Below are 20,358 nucleotides of genomic sequence, written 5' to 3' on the forward strand. Positions count from 1 at the left end.
GCCATGACCTAAATGTTTACCTCCAGCTTTCTCAGGATTGGGATATTCTTGAAAACGTTCATTGGCTGCACAAAAAAAAATATGGTTTATGTTTTTATTCATAGCTATAACACTACAATAAGGCACATGAACTTGGCTTTTAGGGATCTTCAAAAAAGTCCATACTTCTGACAAGAGAACATTTGAAACCAAGAATCATATCCAGTTTCTATAAAGAAATGGTTCCTAATCTGAGTTCCATGAACTTTATAAATATTTTAATAACTGCATTTTCAATATCATTGGTTTCCTATTTTATTTTGTGCATTTAAAAACCTTATTCAAAAAAAGGATTCTTGAGCTTCCCCAGTATATAGAGTTAGTTAGACTCCAGTCTAACATTATTTTAAAGCTATGTCACAAGCAAATTGTTTATGTTTATTATTTGTTCAGTATAAAAGACAAATGCCAAGGTTCTAGAGCTTCCCACAACATCCATTACCATTTGTTTTACACTGCACAAGCTTCCACCAGAATATAGAGTTAATAACGAGTGAAAAGAGATAGAAAACAAAAGTATGAGAAACAATAATATATGAATGAGCATTCCATTCACTAAATTCTAGCGAACATCCAGATTAGAGTAAATTAACATTCAAATCTGGTTACTGACTTTATGACACCCTCCTTCTTCCTAAAATTGTCTAATAGCCCTTTATTCATTCCTATAAACACACATTAGGCACCAAATTTTGTGAAAGAAATATGTATAAGAAAATTTTAAACCCTTTAAGATAAATGTAGACAGGGATACTGGAACCAGCTATAAAAACCTATGCCAAATTTTCACTGTAAATGTTTGTTGACTAAGTAGCAAATACTATAAATCAGAGTCCAAGAGTCCAAGTGATAGAGAAAATATGAACAATGCAGACTAAACTGAAAATTGTGTCAGTATAAATTTTTTTCAGAAGACTCATTGTTAAACATTTACCAGCATGCCTGAGTTCAGACATTAAGAAAATCTGTGTCAGAGATGACTGTATTAAACAATATTTCACTTTCCATAGAAATTTATTTCCTTTAGAAAATTTTGTTTAATTTTCCTCTCAAGCTGTGGATCTGCTGTAAGGAAAATTAAAAATAAATAGGCCCAATCAGTTCTGCTAATGTCAAATTCTAAATATTAAATATGTGTGGGACATCTCCCCCTGCCTCATGTTGGCAGGAAAGTAATGAGACTAGGTTTTCTGAAAACTAAGTCAGCAGAATATAGTTCTGGAAAGACTTTGAGTATATAGGTCTGTAAACCCTTATTGATGAGATAAGTCTAATGAAAGTGAAACAAGCTCATTACCAGATGGTTAAGACATGGAAGCAGAGAACGGTTTTTTCAAGCTATTGTTATATGAAGAGGGAACACCTTCAATGGATCTTTGAAAGTGTTGGAGGGTCAAGTTTTTCTTCCCAAGTAAGCTTCAAGAGGTTGTTTTAAATAATGAGTTTTTTTAATAGAATATTTTCATTCTCTTTTGGTCCTCTAACCCTATTCTCTCAACAGCTAATGGTATTTTCTTTTAAGTGGCATTTATAGTGAATGCCTGTCAAATCTGGCATCCTCCACCACCACCCTTCAGGTAAAATCACTGAAAAAGTAATAAAATGTGACTACCATTTCATAAAGACCTTTCTATGATCTACAATCACAAAGAAGCAGTTTAGAAATAAGCATGGGCTTGAGAATTTTTCCATTCTAATCAACTGCTCATTCAAACCAAGGTCACTCTATACACAGAATGCTTGCTACCTGAAATAAATCAATATGTAATCACCCCAAAACAAATGGCTCCACAATTCTGACTTTAAAACAAAAGATTAATCTAATGGTAATACCAAAGCCAATTCTATACAGTGTATGGGAATGCATCTATTGCAATCTTAGTAGTAGCATAGAGAATCTCATCAGAAAACTATTATTTATCACAAAGCCCTTACAAAGTAAAAACTGATGTGCAAGAAACTTCTTTTACAAGCAACTTTTCAGTAACCTATAATCTTAAGAGAGATGGCTGGGATCCTAAGAAGTTACGTGACTTGGTTACAGTCTTTCAGCTCATAGCTAGTCAGCTGAAGTCAGACTAATCCACAATCTGAATCCAGGCAATTTATGTCTCTCCAAGGGCCACCAACAATTACAATGCTGACTCTTCTCTCATCAAAATACATTAGGAAAACAAGCTAAAAACTTACACAGTCACATTAGAAATTCAGAAAACTAGCTCATGGCAACATGACCTGCATCTTAAGCAAGGGTTGCTAGGTTTCTTTCCCTAATATGTTTGGCCAGAATAGCACAAAATCATTAAATTATGAATTCATTGTATATTTTTAAAATTAACCTTGACATAATACTAGGATCAGAAGCATTAATACAATGTTAGATTCCCATTCAATACATCAAGATCAAATTTACAAGACAGAGTTAAGTCTAAACTGTAGTTGGAAAGATTTCATTTAGACCTCAGGAATATTTCCAGATAATTAAGAGATATTGGAACAAAGTGCTAGAAGAAGCTGTTATCCTGTCTTGATATGTTTTCAGAAATCACTAAGATGATTGAGATGGAGTGATAAAGAGAAGTAAATTAAGATTGTCTAAAGCCCAGATTCTTAAACTGTGATTCACAACCTCATATAGGGTCTTGTAATTGAATGTAAGGGTCATGATTTATTATCAATGTTTGATCTGTAATCAATTTCATATACCTATGTACCTGAGGTCACAGAAAAATTTCTTCAGTGAAAAGAAATAACATGTGGAAAAAGTTTTAGAGGTTTCTCATCTAAACCTCTTCTCAGGGGACCTAAATAGTAGCACTGGTCCTAGAGGTAGGAGAACCTAAATTCAAGTTCAGACTTAAATATTTAGCTAACTTGTGTGACCCTGGACAACAAGTCACTTAAACCCTGAATTTCTAATCTATAAAATGAGCTGGAAAAGAAAAGAGCTAACCACTCCAGTACCTCAGCCAAGAAAACACCAAATAGAATCAGAGACTCAGACAAAAATGAAATGACTAGCTCTCATGAGAGCCTTTGTCCACAGTGAACTCACCTCTTCCTTTAAACACCCTATTAGTACTTAGTGTCTATACAGTTTTAAGCTTAGGATCAGGGAAAAAGCTCAGTTCCAACTCAGAGTCTAGTGCTCCTTTCAATAAATCTATCATCTCATCTACCGTGTTATTTAGTTTTTCACATACTTATATTAAAAAATCTCTTCAACTAGACTGTAAGTTCTTTGACAGCATATATCTAAATTTTTTTATGCTTGTAAAAAGTCAGGTCTGGGAAGGATCTTAGAGAGAGAAAATATAACTGTCTCATTCGACAAACTAAGAAACTGAGGGTCAGTAAAGGATATTTCATAAAGTAGCCAAGATCCTAAAGTGGCTAAGCAGCAAAATGCCAGGACTCTAACCCAGGCCAGAGTTCTCTCCCTGATCCTAAGCTACATCTCCGTTTTATCATTCCACAGCATTCCTTGCACAAAGGAAGTACCCAGTGAGTATTTGTTGGCTGATTCCACACCTTTACCCATTAAAGAAACCCTGTCTCTCTGGAGACAGTCATTCTTTTACCCTCTACATGTCTAATATTTCAGTTCTTTCTCATTTTAGTTATGCTAAAAAAAAAAAAAAAGCCCATGAGATTTGTTCTTTATGAGACTCACAGAATTTCAGAGTGGAAAGGAATCTAAGTGGTTTCCCTCCAAATAAAGGAGAAAAAGAAATCAGCCTTGGCTGCCAGAGCAGATGAGGTATTTGGCAACAGTGATGGATGGGCACCTGTGTGATTTCTGAGTAGTGCTTTGTTATGTTTCTGGGGTGATGCTTTTATCTTTTTTGTATTTCTCTTTTTTTTCCTCAGTTGGGGGGAAGGGAAGAAAAGTTAGATAGTATAAAGTGATACCATAAAGTAGAAATGTAGGCAAATACCTATACAATTGTGCTCACTATGCAAAAGAAGGCTTCCGGATCAATAGAGACACCCTAAGATTACAGAATAAATGGATCAATGTGTTCAATTCAGAGTCAGAGCATGGAAAATGATCTTGGTGGAAGATATTCTTAGGACAGTGCTGAAGCATCCCAGGTGGTTCTTGGCCTGGAGACAAACACAGGGCCAGCTAAGCCTAAGCCATCACTGATCAAGGAATTTGGCTTATGACTTGATATTATGAACTTTTAATTACTTCATTCTAACAGATTACTTCTGATTCAACATGTTCTTTTTTCCCTGGTGAATAAATTATTGAAAGTCCATCCTTACGGTCTGATCATTGTGACAAACCAGAGTATGAAGAGAAAATGAAGACAGATGTCAGATGGGGCCAATTACAGTGGTGGCAGCAGTTTAAGCAATGCCCTTTAAACTGGAATTTAGTGACAAGGAAAGGCCCCAGTCAAAAGCCAGAATCCCCTGGTTTGGCTTCAAGGAAGAGCTAAAATACCTAGGAAGCTTACTGGGATCAACATGTCCTAAAGGCACGAGGCTGGATTTCACACAATTCAGTTAACAACTACACTTCTGCTAAAAACCTAATAATTTTTTTTCAAATTCATGAAACAAAAGTTTACTATATATCTAAGTGACACAGTGTATAGAGTATTGAATTAAAGGCCCAAAAAACTTGAGTTCAAATCCTGTCTCAAACTTATTATTTGTGTGATCCCAGGCCAGTCACAACTTCTTAGCTTAAGTTTTCTTATGTAAAGTGGATATAATAATAACTGTCAAAGAGTTTGTTGTAAGGATCGAAATGAGTTCATCTATGTATAAAGCTTTTTGCAAACCTTAAATCCTAGAGAACTGTTAGATATTATGACTAGCTACAATATGAAGTTATTATAAGGCAATACAAAGATGAAGAGGAAAAGAAAGGACTCTACCCCCCCCAATGACTTAATAATCTATTAATGGAGCTTTCAATTTTATGTATATATTTTAGTATGAGGCAATAAAAGAGATAACAAAAATTCTCATTTAACATGATGTTTTGAGATTTACAATATAAATTTTTTCCTCATAACAATCCCACAAAGTATGTATTATTATTATTCCTATTTTTTTAACATATGAGAACCCTGAGGTATTATGTTATTATAATGTATACTGTCCAAGGCCATAAAATTAAAATTTCAGTGAGGAGATTATAGATTTGGGTCTTCATCATTTGTAAAATACAGGTTTTGAAAATCCCTATTCCCAGTTCAAAATCTACAAATCTATGACCTCTCATTCTCCTCCCCACAAAACCAAGAAAAAAACCAAGTGGGGACATAGGCATTGAGAGGGAGAAATTCATACCAGTGGACAGAGACAAAGGAAATAGTAAAATATTAATAAGAAAAGGCAACATTTTTGGTCGCTATGTCTTCAAAGGACAGAAATGGGCTCTCCAAAAAGAAGAAAGAAACTGTATAATCAAAGATGAGAAGTCAGAAATATTCAGGTTAAGTAGTCCATTTGGAGTGTTGCCTGGAGAAACAGATTAGCAACCTCACTTGGCATAAATGCCAACCAAATGAGGTCAGACTTTAATTGTAAAACAAGGGGAAACCATTGAAGATTTGGAGGAGGGCAGAAGAGTAATCTCATCAGGGCTGTTTTTTAGGAGGACTGATGGACAAGGTGATTTATAGAAGGGTCAAAAGTTACAACTGAAAATGAGCTAAAACCAAAGTCTTTGGGTGCTTTATACTGTGCAGTTGGGAATGTATTAGAGGTTTTTTTAAATGGTCATTACTCAACAGGTTTGCTCTTTTGTATGTGGTTTGGGTTGAATGTAAATATACTGCCAGCTATTTCTAAACAATGACCTCCTTCCCTCTTTGGTCACTCATAAAACAGGCTCAGTTCGCAAGCTGTTATTATTAACACCCACGTTATACCAAATGCATTAAAGAATAACATCAGAAAAGCAAAAAAGTTACTTAATCCCCCAATGAAAGAACAAGCTCCAATTATTTATGAATTACTCTTTCCCCATTAATTCACCCATTAAAAACACATTTTACATAAAAATGGTCTTTGAAGAACGCAAATGTCTCAAGTATATATTTTGAACTATAATTTGCCTCAGCAGAAAGCTAAAAGGTATTAACAGTTCTTTGAAAACTAAAACTCTTGTTTGATTGATGGGTAAATGCCTTAGTATGCATGTTTCCAAGTCATATTACATTTTGAAAATCATTTCCACCAAAGGTAGATAATGACAGATTTAATATTACATTAGCATTGACTACAATAGTTTCCCTTCCACTGTATTTCACACATCTTTAAAAGCACAGGATTAACAAAGAGAGCAAGAGACTACATATGGGCAGAACCTTGTATAGAGACATTGTTAGGTGCTGTCACTGTAATCAATGTTTTTGCTCAAATATTTTTATTTGTCAATTTGAAGGTGGGGAAAGCTGTGCCATTCTAGAAAAGATTAGAATGTAAAAACTGAAAGCAGTAATAAAGCACATTTTTAGAGTGATGATAATAGTCAGTGCATTTACTATTCTATAGTAAATATTCAACCATCACAAGCCCATCATTTCTCCTTAACACAGTGGTCAACTGTATTCATTCACCAAAACATATACTGGATATGTTTTTTATGTTTAAGATAATGTGTTGATTCATTAATAGTTAATAAAGGAATAAGGACTATATAGATGTGTAACTCTGTTGTATAACAAAATTAATAAAGTTTGCTCTCAGAATTGAAATTATTGTTATTTTTGAGTTTTCTGCATTTAATTAGAATTAAGTACCAATTTACCTGAGAAATTTGAAATAAAAACTTCAGATTAAATATTTTTCTATATTAAGAAACAAAACCTTTTAAAAATTTTCCTGCTTTTAAAAAAGACAAAAAGGTAAAATATACATAATGTCAAAGAATATGGGTATAATATATCCTTCACATGAATATAGAATTTAAGGAAAACAAAATCCCTATAGCTATATAATGGAAACAAAAACAGAGATTCAATATTATAGATATCTAAGTACGACATTTCTGACCCTGATAGACACAAAAAGGTAAAACTATCCTAATAAATCACTGCTAGCTTATTAAAAGGTCTCATGTTTTATGCATATATATTTAAATGTACGTACATTAGTAGGATACTTTAAAATAGAATCAAAGTTAGATCTTTATTATACAAATAATAAATAATTTTACTTCTTAGAGCTGTTGCCATGTAATCATAGATCATATCACCTGGTAACAATGTTCCAGGATAGACATAAAGGTTTCAGGAAGATTATCCTAGTCGGGAATTTGAGAGATACTCATTAATGAAAACCTAAGAAGATTTGCCCTTTATTTCTCAGCTCACTACTTCAGTGACTTCACTCAGTTCATATTTCAATCCAACCTGAAAAGTAAAAGAAGTGAACATGTCCTTTGTGGTGAACTCAAGAGGATCAGTTTCAGCTGATGAGTGGGTAGACAAATGCCCACACAAACTTTCAAAATTTAAGGATAACACAACAAAATGGGCTGTTCAGAAAAAACTCTTGGTTAAAATCAACTGTGCTGAGCTTTGTAAGTTCTCAGAGCAAAACAAACTCACCTTTAGTTTCTTGTTAAGTTTACAGCAATATCTGTATACCATTGCCAAGTTCAGAGGTCCAAAATCTGCATAGAAACTGTTTAAAAAAAAAAAAAAACATTATTTAGTAGAACTATAAATTTTACAAAACATTCCTAAATTTTAGTTTTAAATTACAAAGTAAATTAGTAATGAAGTTTCCATTTTCCAGGTTAACAGGAGGCAGCATATGAACAACAAAAACAAAAACAAAAACTTAGAATTGATTCAAAGACTTCCTGGGTCTAAGCAGCCCTAGATTATGAATTCAACACCTCTGGGCCACAGTTACACATTCCCTTTCATTGAGGATCAAATGAGACAATGCATTTAAAGGATTCAAGCATAGTTCCAGGCACACAGTAGGCACTTAGATGCTTATTAACTGATTTTTTTAAAAAGCGTTGTACATGGGGCAGCAAGGTGATGCAGTGAATCCCTGAAATCAGGAAGACCTGCGTTCAAATCTGCCCTCAGACACTTAACACTGCCTAGCCGTGTGACCCTGGGTAAGTCACATAACCCCAACTGCCTCAGCACAAACAAACAAACAAAAAAACATTGTACAGATTTTGAGGCATTATAAATATCTGGTATTATCATTAATAATAATAGAAATAAAAAGAATTTCAGGAATATTCAAAGCCCTCTTATCTAAAAATACATACTTTTAAATGTTCTATCTAAAAGTAATTCTGAAGAATAACTAGTCCTTAAGAGGAAGTGTAGGTGACACAGAAATTGCATTGGCCTTTAAAAGTCCAAAAAGCAGATTTCAAGTTCAGTTCTAATTTACTAATTGGTTGCAAATTGTACTTGCAAGCAAACTGGTTTCCATCTTCACTATTCAACTGAACTTCTTATCTTCCAGATCAAAACAACATTCAAATCACCAAATCTAACAAACTGTCCACAGTCCTCATTCTTCTCAACCTTTCTGCAATACTTGGGATTGAAAATCAACCTCTGAAATTTCCATTGTCTTGCCTTCCATTTTCTCTCTTCAAATACCCAAGGGAAACATATTTGATTTCTAACCCCAAGACTCAATCCTCATTCTGCTCTTCATTTTCTTCCCAAGAGATACCCTACAGAGCAAAGTCCCAAATCTACATTATCAACCCTAACCTAAAAATGGGTTATAATTTCTTCTGGGTTAAAAACAAGGATCGTCATTATAAAATCAAAATTTTACGTGTGCTCTCAAAGACTATCTAGTGTGATCATATGAATGCCTTCTAAAATACCCAACAAGTAGTTATTACTTTGTCTCTAATTTAAAGATCTCCAGTAAAGGGGAACCTACCTTCTTGAGGAAGCTCACTGCACTTTCAGAGATTTTTAATTATTAAGATGTTCTTAATTACATTTATCTGAAATCACCCTATAATTTCAACCTGTTGTTCCTAGTTCTGCCCTATGAGACCAAGCATTATAAAAAGTCCTTCCACATGAGACTTTTAAATACAGGTTAATAGGCTTTAAACTGCACCAAGTCTTTTGGGACACCCTGTACTCTGAAGACTATTATCATACCTACTCCACCTTTCTCACTCACCCCAATTCCAGACTGTCTCATCTCCAACCCCCTTCATGTCCATTGATATGTGAAACTCAAAAAATCCAAAACCAAATTCAGTATTCTCTAAAAAAAAAAGACTTGTTACAAATCAAAAAACTTTCCCTTTCATATATTTTTCTACTGCCAATGGTACCTATTTCACAGAGGTTTTTTTTTAAATGCAGAACTTAAAAAGTAAATACAATTTGCTATTAGTTATGAATTGTGGTTATTATTCTTATCTTTCTTCCAAGCATCTTCAGGGGTCCTCAAACTTTTTAAATAGGGGGCCAGTTCACTGTCCCTCAGACTGTTGGAGGGCCAGACTATAGTAAAAACAAAAACTTTGCTTTGTGGGCCTTTAAATAAAGAAATTTCATAGCCCTGGGTGAGGGGGATAATCGTCCTCAGCTGCAGCATCTGGCCTGCGGGCCGTAGTTTGAGGACCCCTGATTCTCGTTCCCCTGCGCGCTCTCTCTCTCTCTCTCTCTCTCTCTCTCTCTCTCTCTCACACACACACTCACACACACACACACAACACACACACACACACACACACACACACACGGCTTCTTCCTTTTCATGTCCATTGCTGTCACCTTAATGGATATCTCATCATCTAACATATGAACTCAGAATAGGTTCTTCTTTAACTTTCTAGCTTCTAATTTCTCCCCATTCTATAATCAATCCATATAGTGTGTGACTTTGGCAATGTCATTTACAATCTGTGAATTTCCATTTCTTCATCTGTAAAACAATGGAGTTTGGAATAGATGATCTCTGAAGTCTCTTCTAGCTCTTTAGCTATGGTTACACCAAGTTAACTACTTTTTTTTCTTTTTTCCTTTTTTTTATTTATTTTAAAACTATTTATTTTAAACTTTAAAATAAAATAAGAAAAAAAAGTCATTGCCATATACAAAAGTAGAACATGAGAGGATTCAATGTAATATAATGAATTTTCATTTCAAGAAAACATATATAATAAATACATTGTTTTCAAAGCTGCCCAGCTCTCCTTTGCTTTCTTTCTTGTAAATTTTATTTTGTTCTCTGCTATTCGCTTTTTTACTTTATTTTTCCCCTCTCTCCTCATCTTGTCCCTAAAAAAGCTACAATTAATTGCTGATATATATGCATCAGGTTAACTTTTCTAAAGTGCCACTATGCAAACATTGCTTCTCTGATCAAAAATTTTAAATATTTATCTATATGTAAGATAAAATCCAAATTTCTTCATTTAGCATTCAAGGTCCTTCACAATCAAATCTGGCACCTTTCCCATATCTCCATCACATATGTATATGTATATACATATAAATGCTAATTTTTATACAGTCAAACCTCTCCATCAATCCCCTGATATCTACTTTGCAGACTAAGCACTTTTCCAACACCATTCAAATGTTGACACTATTTTCTCTGCCTAAAATGTCCCCACCTCCCCACTTTCTTTCCAATTTGTCTAACGTTTACATTGTGTTCAAAGCTTGTCTAAATCCCAGTTTCCCCATTTCAAGTGGCTCTCAAAAACCATGCCAAAGAAGCAAAGTAATGTAGAGATTGGGAGTTAGATTAAAAATTTGGTCCTATTTTTCCAGTTCTAAGTACTATGATCCTCTAAGTCACTTGGCTTGTACAAGGCCTCAGTTTCCTTATATATCTCACTGGATTTTACGGAGGAGAAGAACTTTTAAAAGGCATCATAATTCTGATGATTATTGCATACCTATTCTTACTTGGGTAGATCCTACCCCAAGCTGAAAAGTTTCCAAGTACCAGCCCAGTAGCGGATGGTACAACAGTCATCCAAGCACTATCATCTAGTTCAGTTCAGAGAGATGTTTATTGGCCACAGAATGATGAAATGCTTTATAAAACTTAAATGAATTCTATATCAGAGGGGCAGAATTTATGAAATATATTCTTGCCTCTTCAACTAGGTTAATATAACCCATTTAAAAATAAGGATCCCTTCTCATAAATATTTTTCCCTACACGTAGTAATTGCTCAAAAAATGTTGATATGAAGAATACTTATTATTCTATATTCAACAAACATTATCTCCATCTTACAGATATATCAACTGAGACTCTGGAAGATTAAATAGCTTGTTTGTAACATTTAATAATCATCAAAGGTATGATTAAATTCAGGTCTTCCTAACTCCATATTAAAGCCTTAATAAGAAAATTCCTAAGCAACAACAAAATGTCAAGGAAAAAGCAGCCAAAGGCCTATACAATCCATTCCCTATATTAAGTTTATAATTTTTTTAAATAGGTTATTCTCGTATTTCCAAACTCTGAAAACTAAAGGAGACTGACCCATTGCCATTTGCCCCAAACCAGCAAAATTTCTACTCTGTAGACAAAATATTTGTAATATAGTCTTTTTTCTGAGGACAAAAACTATCCTAGCTCTACAGAAAGGATATGGGAAAAGATGGCACCTATCAACATAAACAGCATTTAGACAGCCTCTATTAAGCAACTTTGATTTAAAACGTCAAATAAATGTGTTCAGAACATAGATATGGTTAACTTCAACTTATACATGCCCAGAATTCAGCACTGGGGTACTTTTCAGGAAGTGTAATTTTCCATTAGAAATCCAAAGGATGTTAACAAGTGAAAAGCAAATATCACTACAAATAGAGTTTTGCAAATGACACACATAACCTACAACATTTGATTAAGGGCTAACCTGTTCTTATCATTATCAAACAGAGAACTCTTTGTTCTAAAGATGTCTGAAGTGATAGCCTAGGCTAGAATACCACTTCTTGTCTATCTGGATATGACGCACACCAATATATATAGAAATTTAAGGTAAAATCATAACCTTTAGGCTTTGAAGCATTTAAAATTTAATTCAGAGGAAATAAATGCCAGTACAGCAGTTTCTAACTTTCCATTTTTATTTCATACTAATTTAATTTATTTTTAAAATAAACGAATTAGTCTTAATAGATATCCTTTCATTAATTAGCTTAGATTTATATACTTTGGCTCTATTATAATGAAGACAGTTTCAAAAAGAGATTTATGATTAGTAAAGAAAGTGAGTCAGTTATGTGGTAGAAGGTAAGGGTATATAAAACATAGACAACCTACCAATAAATTCCATTGGTACATGGTATCTATCCACCCCAATGTCAAGACACCTAAAGGAGAGTCATCATCTCAGGTGGTTTCCAAGAGGATTTATGGATGAACAGAGATAAGAATCAATGTATAACACAAGATGAAAGGGGTATGGAATGGAAACAATCTGAAAGGTGTATCCACACTGACAAGCTCAATATGCATTGAAAAATAGTTCATGGCATATAAAAAATCCCAATAAAGAATGAAAATTCTTAATAAAACTTGTCTATATTAAGGAATTGCATGCGGAATAAAAAGGGAAAAGGGGACCCTGGGATCTGAATTGGAAGGAAGAAGCACTAAGAGGGAAAAGGACAGCAATAGGGAAAATTGGAACCCAAAATATAAATTTCACAATTGTGCTGAAGGCTGGTTCTATCAGTGTTCAATCATCTGGTAAAAGATGACTAGTAAAAGAAATACACAGAAGCATATTTGCCAAACTTTCTGAATGCAGGCAATAGTTAATAAAGTACCTGCTATGTGCCTTACACAAAATTTATATTGTCAAGGAGATTAGTCTAATACAAGGAAAACCACCCAAACACAAGTAAATATAATACAAGGGAGGATATGAAGAGAGCAACAGGATGTATACCAAACCAACAAGGCACTCTATGAAAATTTGAGGTAGGATCATATAAAAAGTCATGGAAGAAACAGACATCTTATTGGACCACGAAAGAAAAAAAAAGAATTTCAAATTCAACTTAAAAGAGGGTATGCTTTCTGGATATGAGAGACTATATACAGAATATATAGGGATAGAAAGGTACAGGATTAAAACTGGGGACAACTAACAATATAGTCTGGCTTTCTTAAGGAGTACAAAAGGGTACCTCTCTTCCCTGCTTTCACTACAGAAGAGGAAGACTATGGCAGTGAAATACCATAAACAGTACAAATTTCATTGATGGGTTGATTCAGTCTTGCTGAGTTTTTTTTTCCTAATTCTCCATTATAGATGAATTTCTGGATGAAGGAAGGATACATTAAGATAAGGATTCCTAATTACTTTTCTCTTACAAACCCCTCTGGCAATCTAGTGAAACCTATGGACTCCTTTTCAGAATAAATTTTAAATGCATAAGATAAAAAGAATGAGAAAGGAATCTAATTGTAAGTTTAAAAACATTGAAATTAAGGTGATAAAAAAAAACAAGACAACTTTTAAGAGAGCAGACATAGAATGATAGAGTGAAGTAAGTTTGGAAAAGTAAAGAGCAAGCAGCTTATGCAGGTCCTTAAAAGCTAAACTAAGAACCTTATATTTTATCCTAGAGATTAATGGAGGAAGCACTGATAGGTTTCAGAGCAGAGGTGTGACATAGAAGTGTGCACTAGGAGGCTAACTCTGGAAACTCTGTTTTGAAGATTTGTGAAGTTTTGTAGGAGAGTCTGTCTCCTCATCCTTTTTTTTTTTTTTAAACATAATACCACTGCTAGAAATGGTCTTCATTCCAAGAGAATTCATCTTTAATCAAGGTATCATTGTGTACTTGCTTATGAATATTTTCAGTTCCTCAGAGTGAGGGGAAAAAAGCTGTATAAAATGTTAAAAGTTCATAGCATTTTCACTGAATATAATTTGAAATAGAGACACCTTTCTTTAGGGAAATAATGGTAAAAATCTGTAAACTGCAAAAGTCAGCCCACGAATTCATCATCATCTCCATATATTCTCTTCCTGTACCTATACAGATCACATTTCTGTATCCTAATATCCTTGAGTTTCTAGATTCAAAGTTTCCTTATACCCAGAAGCAAAGTCTCCTAAAAACATGAAACCTAAGAAGAAAAACAAAGATTTCTTTGATTGCATTCACTCATTTAAGCTCAAGGCAGATGTTACTTTTCTTTGAAGTAAGCACATACATGTTTCAATTTAATTCATTAGTAAAAATGAAATAAATTATAAAAGAAGATAAAAAATTTGCCCACGGTGACAGAGAATGCTAGTAGCAAGAGTTAACTTCATTCTGAACCCTTCTTCATTGCCCTTTTAAAAGGAAAAAAAATTGCATCAGCTGTCTTAAAAGCTATTAAGATCAAATTTCATTTAGGTTCTAACTGCTCAAAGTTAAAAAGAATAAAATTCCTAGACCAAATCCATTGCCAAGGTCAATGTTTCTGCAGTGTCTCAACAGTATCCTTGCTTATGCTGACTTTCTAACCAAATTTTTAAAAAAGAATTTCTAATACTGGTGGTTGGTTCCAGCAATATGGAAATTATGGAAGTAGCAATACAGTGTAATCCAAAGAACATTGGACCAGACTCTAGTTCCAAGCTGAGGTTAATCATTCAACCTTTCATCTCTAAAATTCTATGACAAGAATATAATTTTCCCTATTAGTCAAACTTGTTGAATTGTCAAAGTGAAGTCTGTGTCCTTTCTAAATACAGTATGCCTTCAGAATAAAGTGCAGGGGGCAACCAAAGAGAGGATAGATTCTTGAATTCTTTCTTTAAAAATCAAAACAATTTACAAGACTGAAAGATAAGAATAAACCTAACTATGTTACAGACTAGAGAGCAGTTTCTAAAGAACACTTGACTTCTTTTCTACAAAGATAATTTGTTAAAATGAAGGAAAAGGAAGAAAGCCTCCCAAGGTTAAATTTCATAACTGCATTCTAACACATTGCTGGCAGAACTGTAATGGGTACAACCATTGCAGAAAACAATTTGGAATTAAGCAAATAAAATAAACGTCCATATCTTTTGACCCAGAGAATCCTTTTGCTAAGTATAGACTTAGCAGGGACAGAAAGGAGAGGACATCAAGAGAAAGAAAGGTGGCAGCAAAAATAATAGCAGCACTTTTTGAGGTAGGAAAAAAGCTAGAAACAAAGTAGTTCCCATCAACTAGGGAATCTCTAAACAAAATGTAATATATGATTGTAATAGATTATTAGTGTTTTGTAAGAAAAAAAGGAACATGAATGCAGAAAAGCATGGAAAGACAAAAAGTGAAGTAAGAAGATCCAGGAAAATGATGACAACAATGCAAATAGAAAGACAACCACAAAATAATCTAAACCATACATTGTGAAACCATAAAGAACAAGGGTGGTCCCCAGCTCCTTCGCAAAAATAAAGGTCCCATAGTTACAGGATACCGTTGGATACATCAGATTTTTTTTTCCAAGTACTGACTGGATTTGCTGATTTTTTACTCTTCTTTTTTTTAAATCATTTGTTATAAGGGATGGCTTTTGGGAGAGAAGGGAAAGGATATCAGAGGAAATCAAAATAATATAAAAATCTATTTTTAACCTCATAACTGTCTTCAAATTGAATGCTTTGTTCCAGCTCAGACAAATTTAAAATGATATATTGGGGTATATGCTGTATAACAAAAGAGATGTAAAGACTTGTAAACAATGTGAATGTCATTCATTGAGCAATAGGCTAAATAAACTGAGGAACATAAATAAATGAAAAAGCATTTGTTGAGGTATTATAAAATGTCAAATACTGGAAATCCATGTAAAAAAAAGTGAGATAATCCATGTCTTCCTCTCAAAGAGCTTACATCTAATAAGTAAAATGAAAAGAATAGGGAATAGTGGCTAAGGAAGGGAGTTTTGATCCAGGAAAATCATAAGGATAGTGAGTAAAACTGGTAATGATGTTTTTCTCTTTTAAAAATATTGTTTATTTTATTTTTAGAATTTTTTTCATTTATGTTTGTGTATTAATTTGAATTGCCTTAGGGAGATTCTGAAGATCACCTGGCATCATAAGATACCAGACAATGAGGTCCCTTCTAAAATCTAAATTGCCAAGCATTCCAACTCTACTGCAGAAAGCACAACTCCATTGGGCTGGCCACATTGTTCTAATGTCAAAATTACACTTGCCAAAAAAAAATTATTTTATGGAGAATTCACACAGGGCAAGGGCTCACAAGGTGGTCAGAAAAAGCAATACAAAAACACTCTTCTCAAGGTATTTCTTAAGAACTTCAGAATATGATTATATTCAGAATCTCAATTGCACAATTGAGAGATGTGCAAACTTAGAGAAGCTCTCCCAAATGTTCATATGAACTATTTGTGTCCGATATGTGGCAGAGCATGCTGAGCTCATGCTGATCTGATCAGCCTCAGTCAGACATTCTAACTTGATTCTAAGATAGTAATTTCATTTTGGTTCTCTTTGAAAATGAAGGAAAACAACAACAACAACAATACTTGCATATGTATGTATATATTTATGTTTGTATGTATGTATAAATACGTATTTATCAATATATCAAGATGTATCAATAATACATCTACATAGATGTATTATCTATCTCAGCCCCAATTCCATGAAAATCATCCTTGTAACTTTTAAAGATAACTTTTAAAATCTTAGTCTATATAACACATCACACACGTTGTCCCCCCACCTCTGAAAAGCAGATCTCTTCCCCTCCGGTTTTAATAAAAGCATCTCCTTGCCTACTTTGCATTCAACTCCAACTCACCCCCAAATTATTTTTTAATATAATGTCATGAACTCTTATGTACAACTTGGAATTTTCTAAAGTACATAGCAAATTTAACATAGTATTCAGTGGTATCAAATTTAACACAGTATTCAGTAGTATATCAAATTTTACACAGTAACAGTAGTATCAACAGTGCCCTGTTTGTGTCCTCTTCCTTATACTTTCTTCTGTGTCTACATATTTTTTCCATCAACATTCTTTTCATTGTTTTCTAAAGGATGCATGGAGAAGCATCACTAATCTACTCAATTTTTTATGGATCTTCCCCTTCAAAAAAAAAATCCTTCTTTATAATAAATAAATATAGTCAAGGGCGAAACAAATGTGCACATTAGCATAAGAACATATGGCTCACTTTGCACCTCAGTGTATAACCCTTCTGGCAAGAGGTGTCATGATTTCTCATCAGTCTTCTGGAGTTGTGAATCAACAATGATCACAGCTCTTGAGTCTTTCACAGTTGTTTTTCTTCAGGATGTTACAGTTGAACAAATTGTTTTTCTAATTGTGTTCATTTTGCTTTACACATCAATTCATTCAAGGCTTCTCAGGTTTCTGTGAACATATCCCTTCCCTTACAATGTATCTACTCATTACATGAATTATGTTTCATTCTACTAATATTATCATAACTAGTTCAGTTATTCCATAATTGTAAGTACCCACTCTGTTTCTACTTTTCTACTCTAACAAAAGTTACTTCCCCTCTATTTTTGAACCCTTTGGGATATATCTTAGTAGTGATATTACAGGATCAAAGTTTATTACTTTGGGGAGCTGCTTTTCAGAATGGATGGAGCACTTGACAGCACAGAGCAATTGAAAGTAGGAATATGTCTGTTCTCCAATCTATCTAACAACAGGCCTTTTCCTTCTCTGCCATCTTTGCCAATAAGATGGGTAGAATCTCCAAATTGATTTAATATGAATTAATGATTTAAGGCATTTTTATATGGTTTATAATTCATACCTTTCTTCTTTTGAGAATTCCCTATTCATATTATGTGGAGGGTATTAGCTTTTGTTCTTAAACAAAAGTTGGTAAAAGTGATTAAATAGAAGTGGAATTGGAGGGCAGGAAAAGAAGAATAATGAAGGTGGCAGTATTCACGCAATAAATGGGGTAGATGGCAAGATGCCCAGAGTAAATGGTTGAATGGCATGTGAAGCATGGTCTGAGACCAGTTAGATATAGTTAGTGGGTTAGGTGAGCTTGCACTCAACTCAGCCCAGACAAGAGTTCCAAAATTAATTGGATTAACTTTCCCAAGGAAGCCTTGCCATTGAACTAGGGGTCTAGTCTGAAATGTGCTTTTCCAAAAGAGGAAAAGGAGGTAACAAAGGAGCCCCAAGGAAAGATCTAAAGGAATAATTATTGTACCATGAAAAGAATATTAGTTGTTATGTACAACTCCCCATGACCCCATTTGGGGTTTTCTTGGCAGAGATACTGGAATGGTATACCAGGTCTTTTCTAGTTCATTATCAAGATGAAGAATGGAAGAAAACAGGATTAAATGATTTGTCCAGGATTTACCCACAGCTACTAAGTATCTGAGGGCCATATCTGAACTCAGGTTTTCCTGACCCCAGGACCAGGGTCCTATCTATTTCTCCACTTTGTACCATAAGGAATGACAAATTGAAGAAGTCAGAAAAACATGGGAAAACTTTTATAAACTGATAACTGTAAGTAGAAATGAAAAGAATAATCAAACAAGAATTAATGCTGCATAGTCCTATTACTGGCCAGAACTAGATAAGAGATTAGAAACTGCCTTTTTCCTTCAGTTAGGTGGAGTAATGTGATTTTGCTTAACTGTTTACTTTCTATTCTTTGTTACAAAGGAAGTCTTCAGTGCGGAAAGCAAAGAAATGGGTATGTTTGAATATTATTCCATTACTGTGATATTTAAAAAAAAAAAAAAGACTTCAATAAAATTCAAACAATCTTTAAATAAAATAAATATTAGGTCATTAATGGTCTTTTCAATTCTAAATTCTGTGATTCCACAAATGAGATGATCTCTAATATTCCTTCCATCTCAGAAAGCTCAAATTCTGTATAAAATTGTTTAGTATAGCACAACAAACTTTCTTAGTAGAAAAATGAGCCCCCTAATCCCCTTCTCATGGTCATATAGCTACCTATAAAAAAAAAAAAAAAAGAGGCCCTAAGGCAACCAAAATGGATATTCTCTAGGACTCAAGTGCATAAATGGACTTCTTAAGAACATGAGGTTCTATACAATGGCTTGAAATAAGTCCGGTGGCCTTTACGTAAGTAAGTGCCAGTCCAGCACAAAACAGTTTTATTCCCAGAGCAGCCTAATTGTTGTTGTTATTCAGTAGTGTCTGATTCAACGTGACCCCAATGGACTTTTGCCCATAATGTTTTCTTGGCAAAGATACTAGAGTGGTTTGCCATTTCCTTCTCCAGTATGTCCCCATTTTATAGATAAGTAACTGAGGTAAACAGGGGTTAAGTAACTGGCACAGAATGACACAACTAGCAAGTATTTGAACTCAGTTCTTTCTAATTCAAGCTCCAGTATTCTATCCACTGCACCACCTAGGCTACCCCTCAGAAAAGCCTTAGAGAAGACTAACAGTGAAGTTTCCATCTCCAAACACTGCCTCTGATAGAAAAGAATCTGTTGGAAAATGTACAGCAGAATGGAGGAGTAAGAAAATGATTAGGAAAGGAAAAAGGAGCAAGAAATGAATGGATTGGGAAAAAAGGCAGCCCTGAAACTGGCTCCACACAGTGGGACAGATCTCCATTCTTATGGCTGGCCTATCCCCTTTTTGGCCCAAAGTGGAGGCTGCTTAGCCTTCTGTCCACCATCTAACCCAATTCTTAGAACTCATTGTAGTTCTACCAGTTTCACCTATGTAAGTTTTCCAAGGCTGTAAGTAATATGCTTCTATATTGAGCAATAATAGAAAAAATAGTAAATGCTGCAATCAGGTGGCATTTTTTTTTAAAGAATGACTATATTCTATTCTATATTATATATTTCCTTCCCTCTCCCATTGCAGAGTTGAGATACTATGGAGATGGAATATTATACATACTGACGTGTGGATTGGTTTTATAAAACCGATTTTATCTCCGTTTTTTAAAATTTTTGTGACAAGAGCTTGGTTGCTAGGAGAGAAGAAGGATATGTTCAGGAATGAATATAAGTATCAATAAAAATAAGATAAATTTTTTTTAAAATGAAAAGCAAAACAACTGAGATTAGAAAGTGATTTTGAACCAAGAAGACCTGGTTTCATCATAGCCCTAACACTTATTACCTATGTGATATTAGGACAATTAAATCAATTCTCACAAAGTCTCAATTTCCTCATCTGTAAAAAGAGAGGACTGGATTACAGAAGCTTTAAGATCCTCTTTTCAGCTCTATATCTACAAGTCTCATTACTTTGCATCATCTGAAAAATTAGCAAATTGGTAAAATGTCAAAGATGACAAAAAATGGAAGTGGATAACATTGGAAAGGCT

At 34.0% G+C, this 20,358-nt stretch overlaps 1 protein-coding gene across 9 annotated transcripts in view; it reads right to left on the reverse strand.

Annotated features, from left to right (window-relative positions):
- Positions 1–20,358, reverse strand: part of CDC14A (cell division cycle 14A) — a 234,144-nt gene that overhangs the window by 191,193 nt on the left and 22,593 nt on the right. For 8 of the 9 annotated variants that reach the window (XM_051993248.1, XM_051993247.1, XM_051993245.1 and 5 more), the window contains exons 3-4: positions 7,617–7,692; positions 21–65 (exon numbers count right to left, since the gene is read on the reverse strand). In XM_051993248.1, coding sequence (XP_051849208.1) covers positions 21–65; positions 7,617–7,692 — 121 coding nt within the window. The remainder of the gene's footprint in view (positions 1–20; positions 66–7,616; positions 7,693–20,358) is intronic. The other variant, XM_051993241.1, reaches the window with a different exon arrangement.

The sequence above is a fragment of the Antechinus flavipes genome, chromosome 4, assembly GCF_016432865.1.
Source record: "Antechinus flavipes isolate AdamAnt ecotype Samford, QLD, Australia chromosome 4, AdamAnt_v2, whole genome shotgun sequence".
Taxonomy (NCBI): Eukaryota; Metazoa; Chordata; class Mammalia; order Dasyuromorphia; family Dasyuridae; genus Antechinus; species Antechinus flavipes.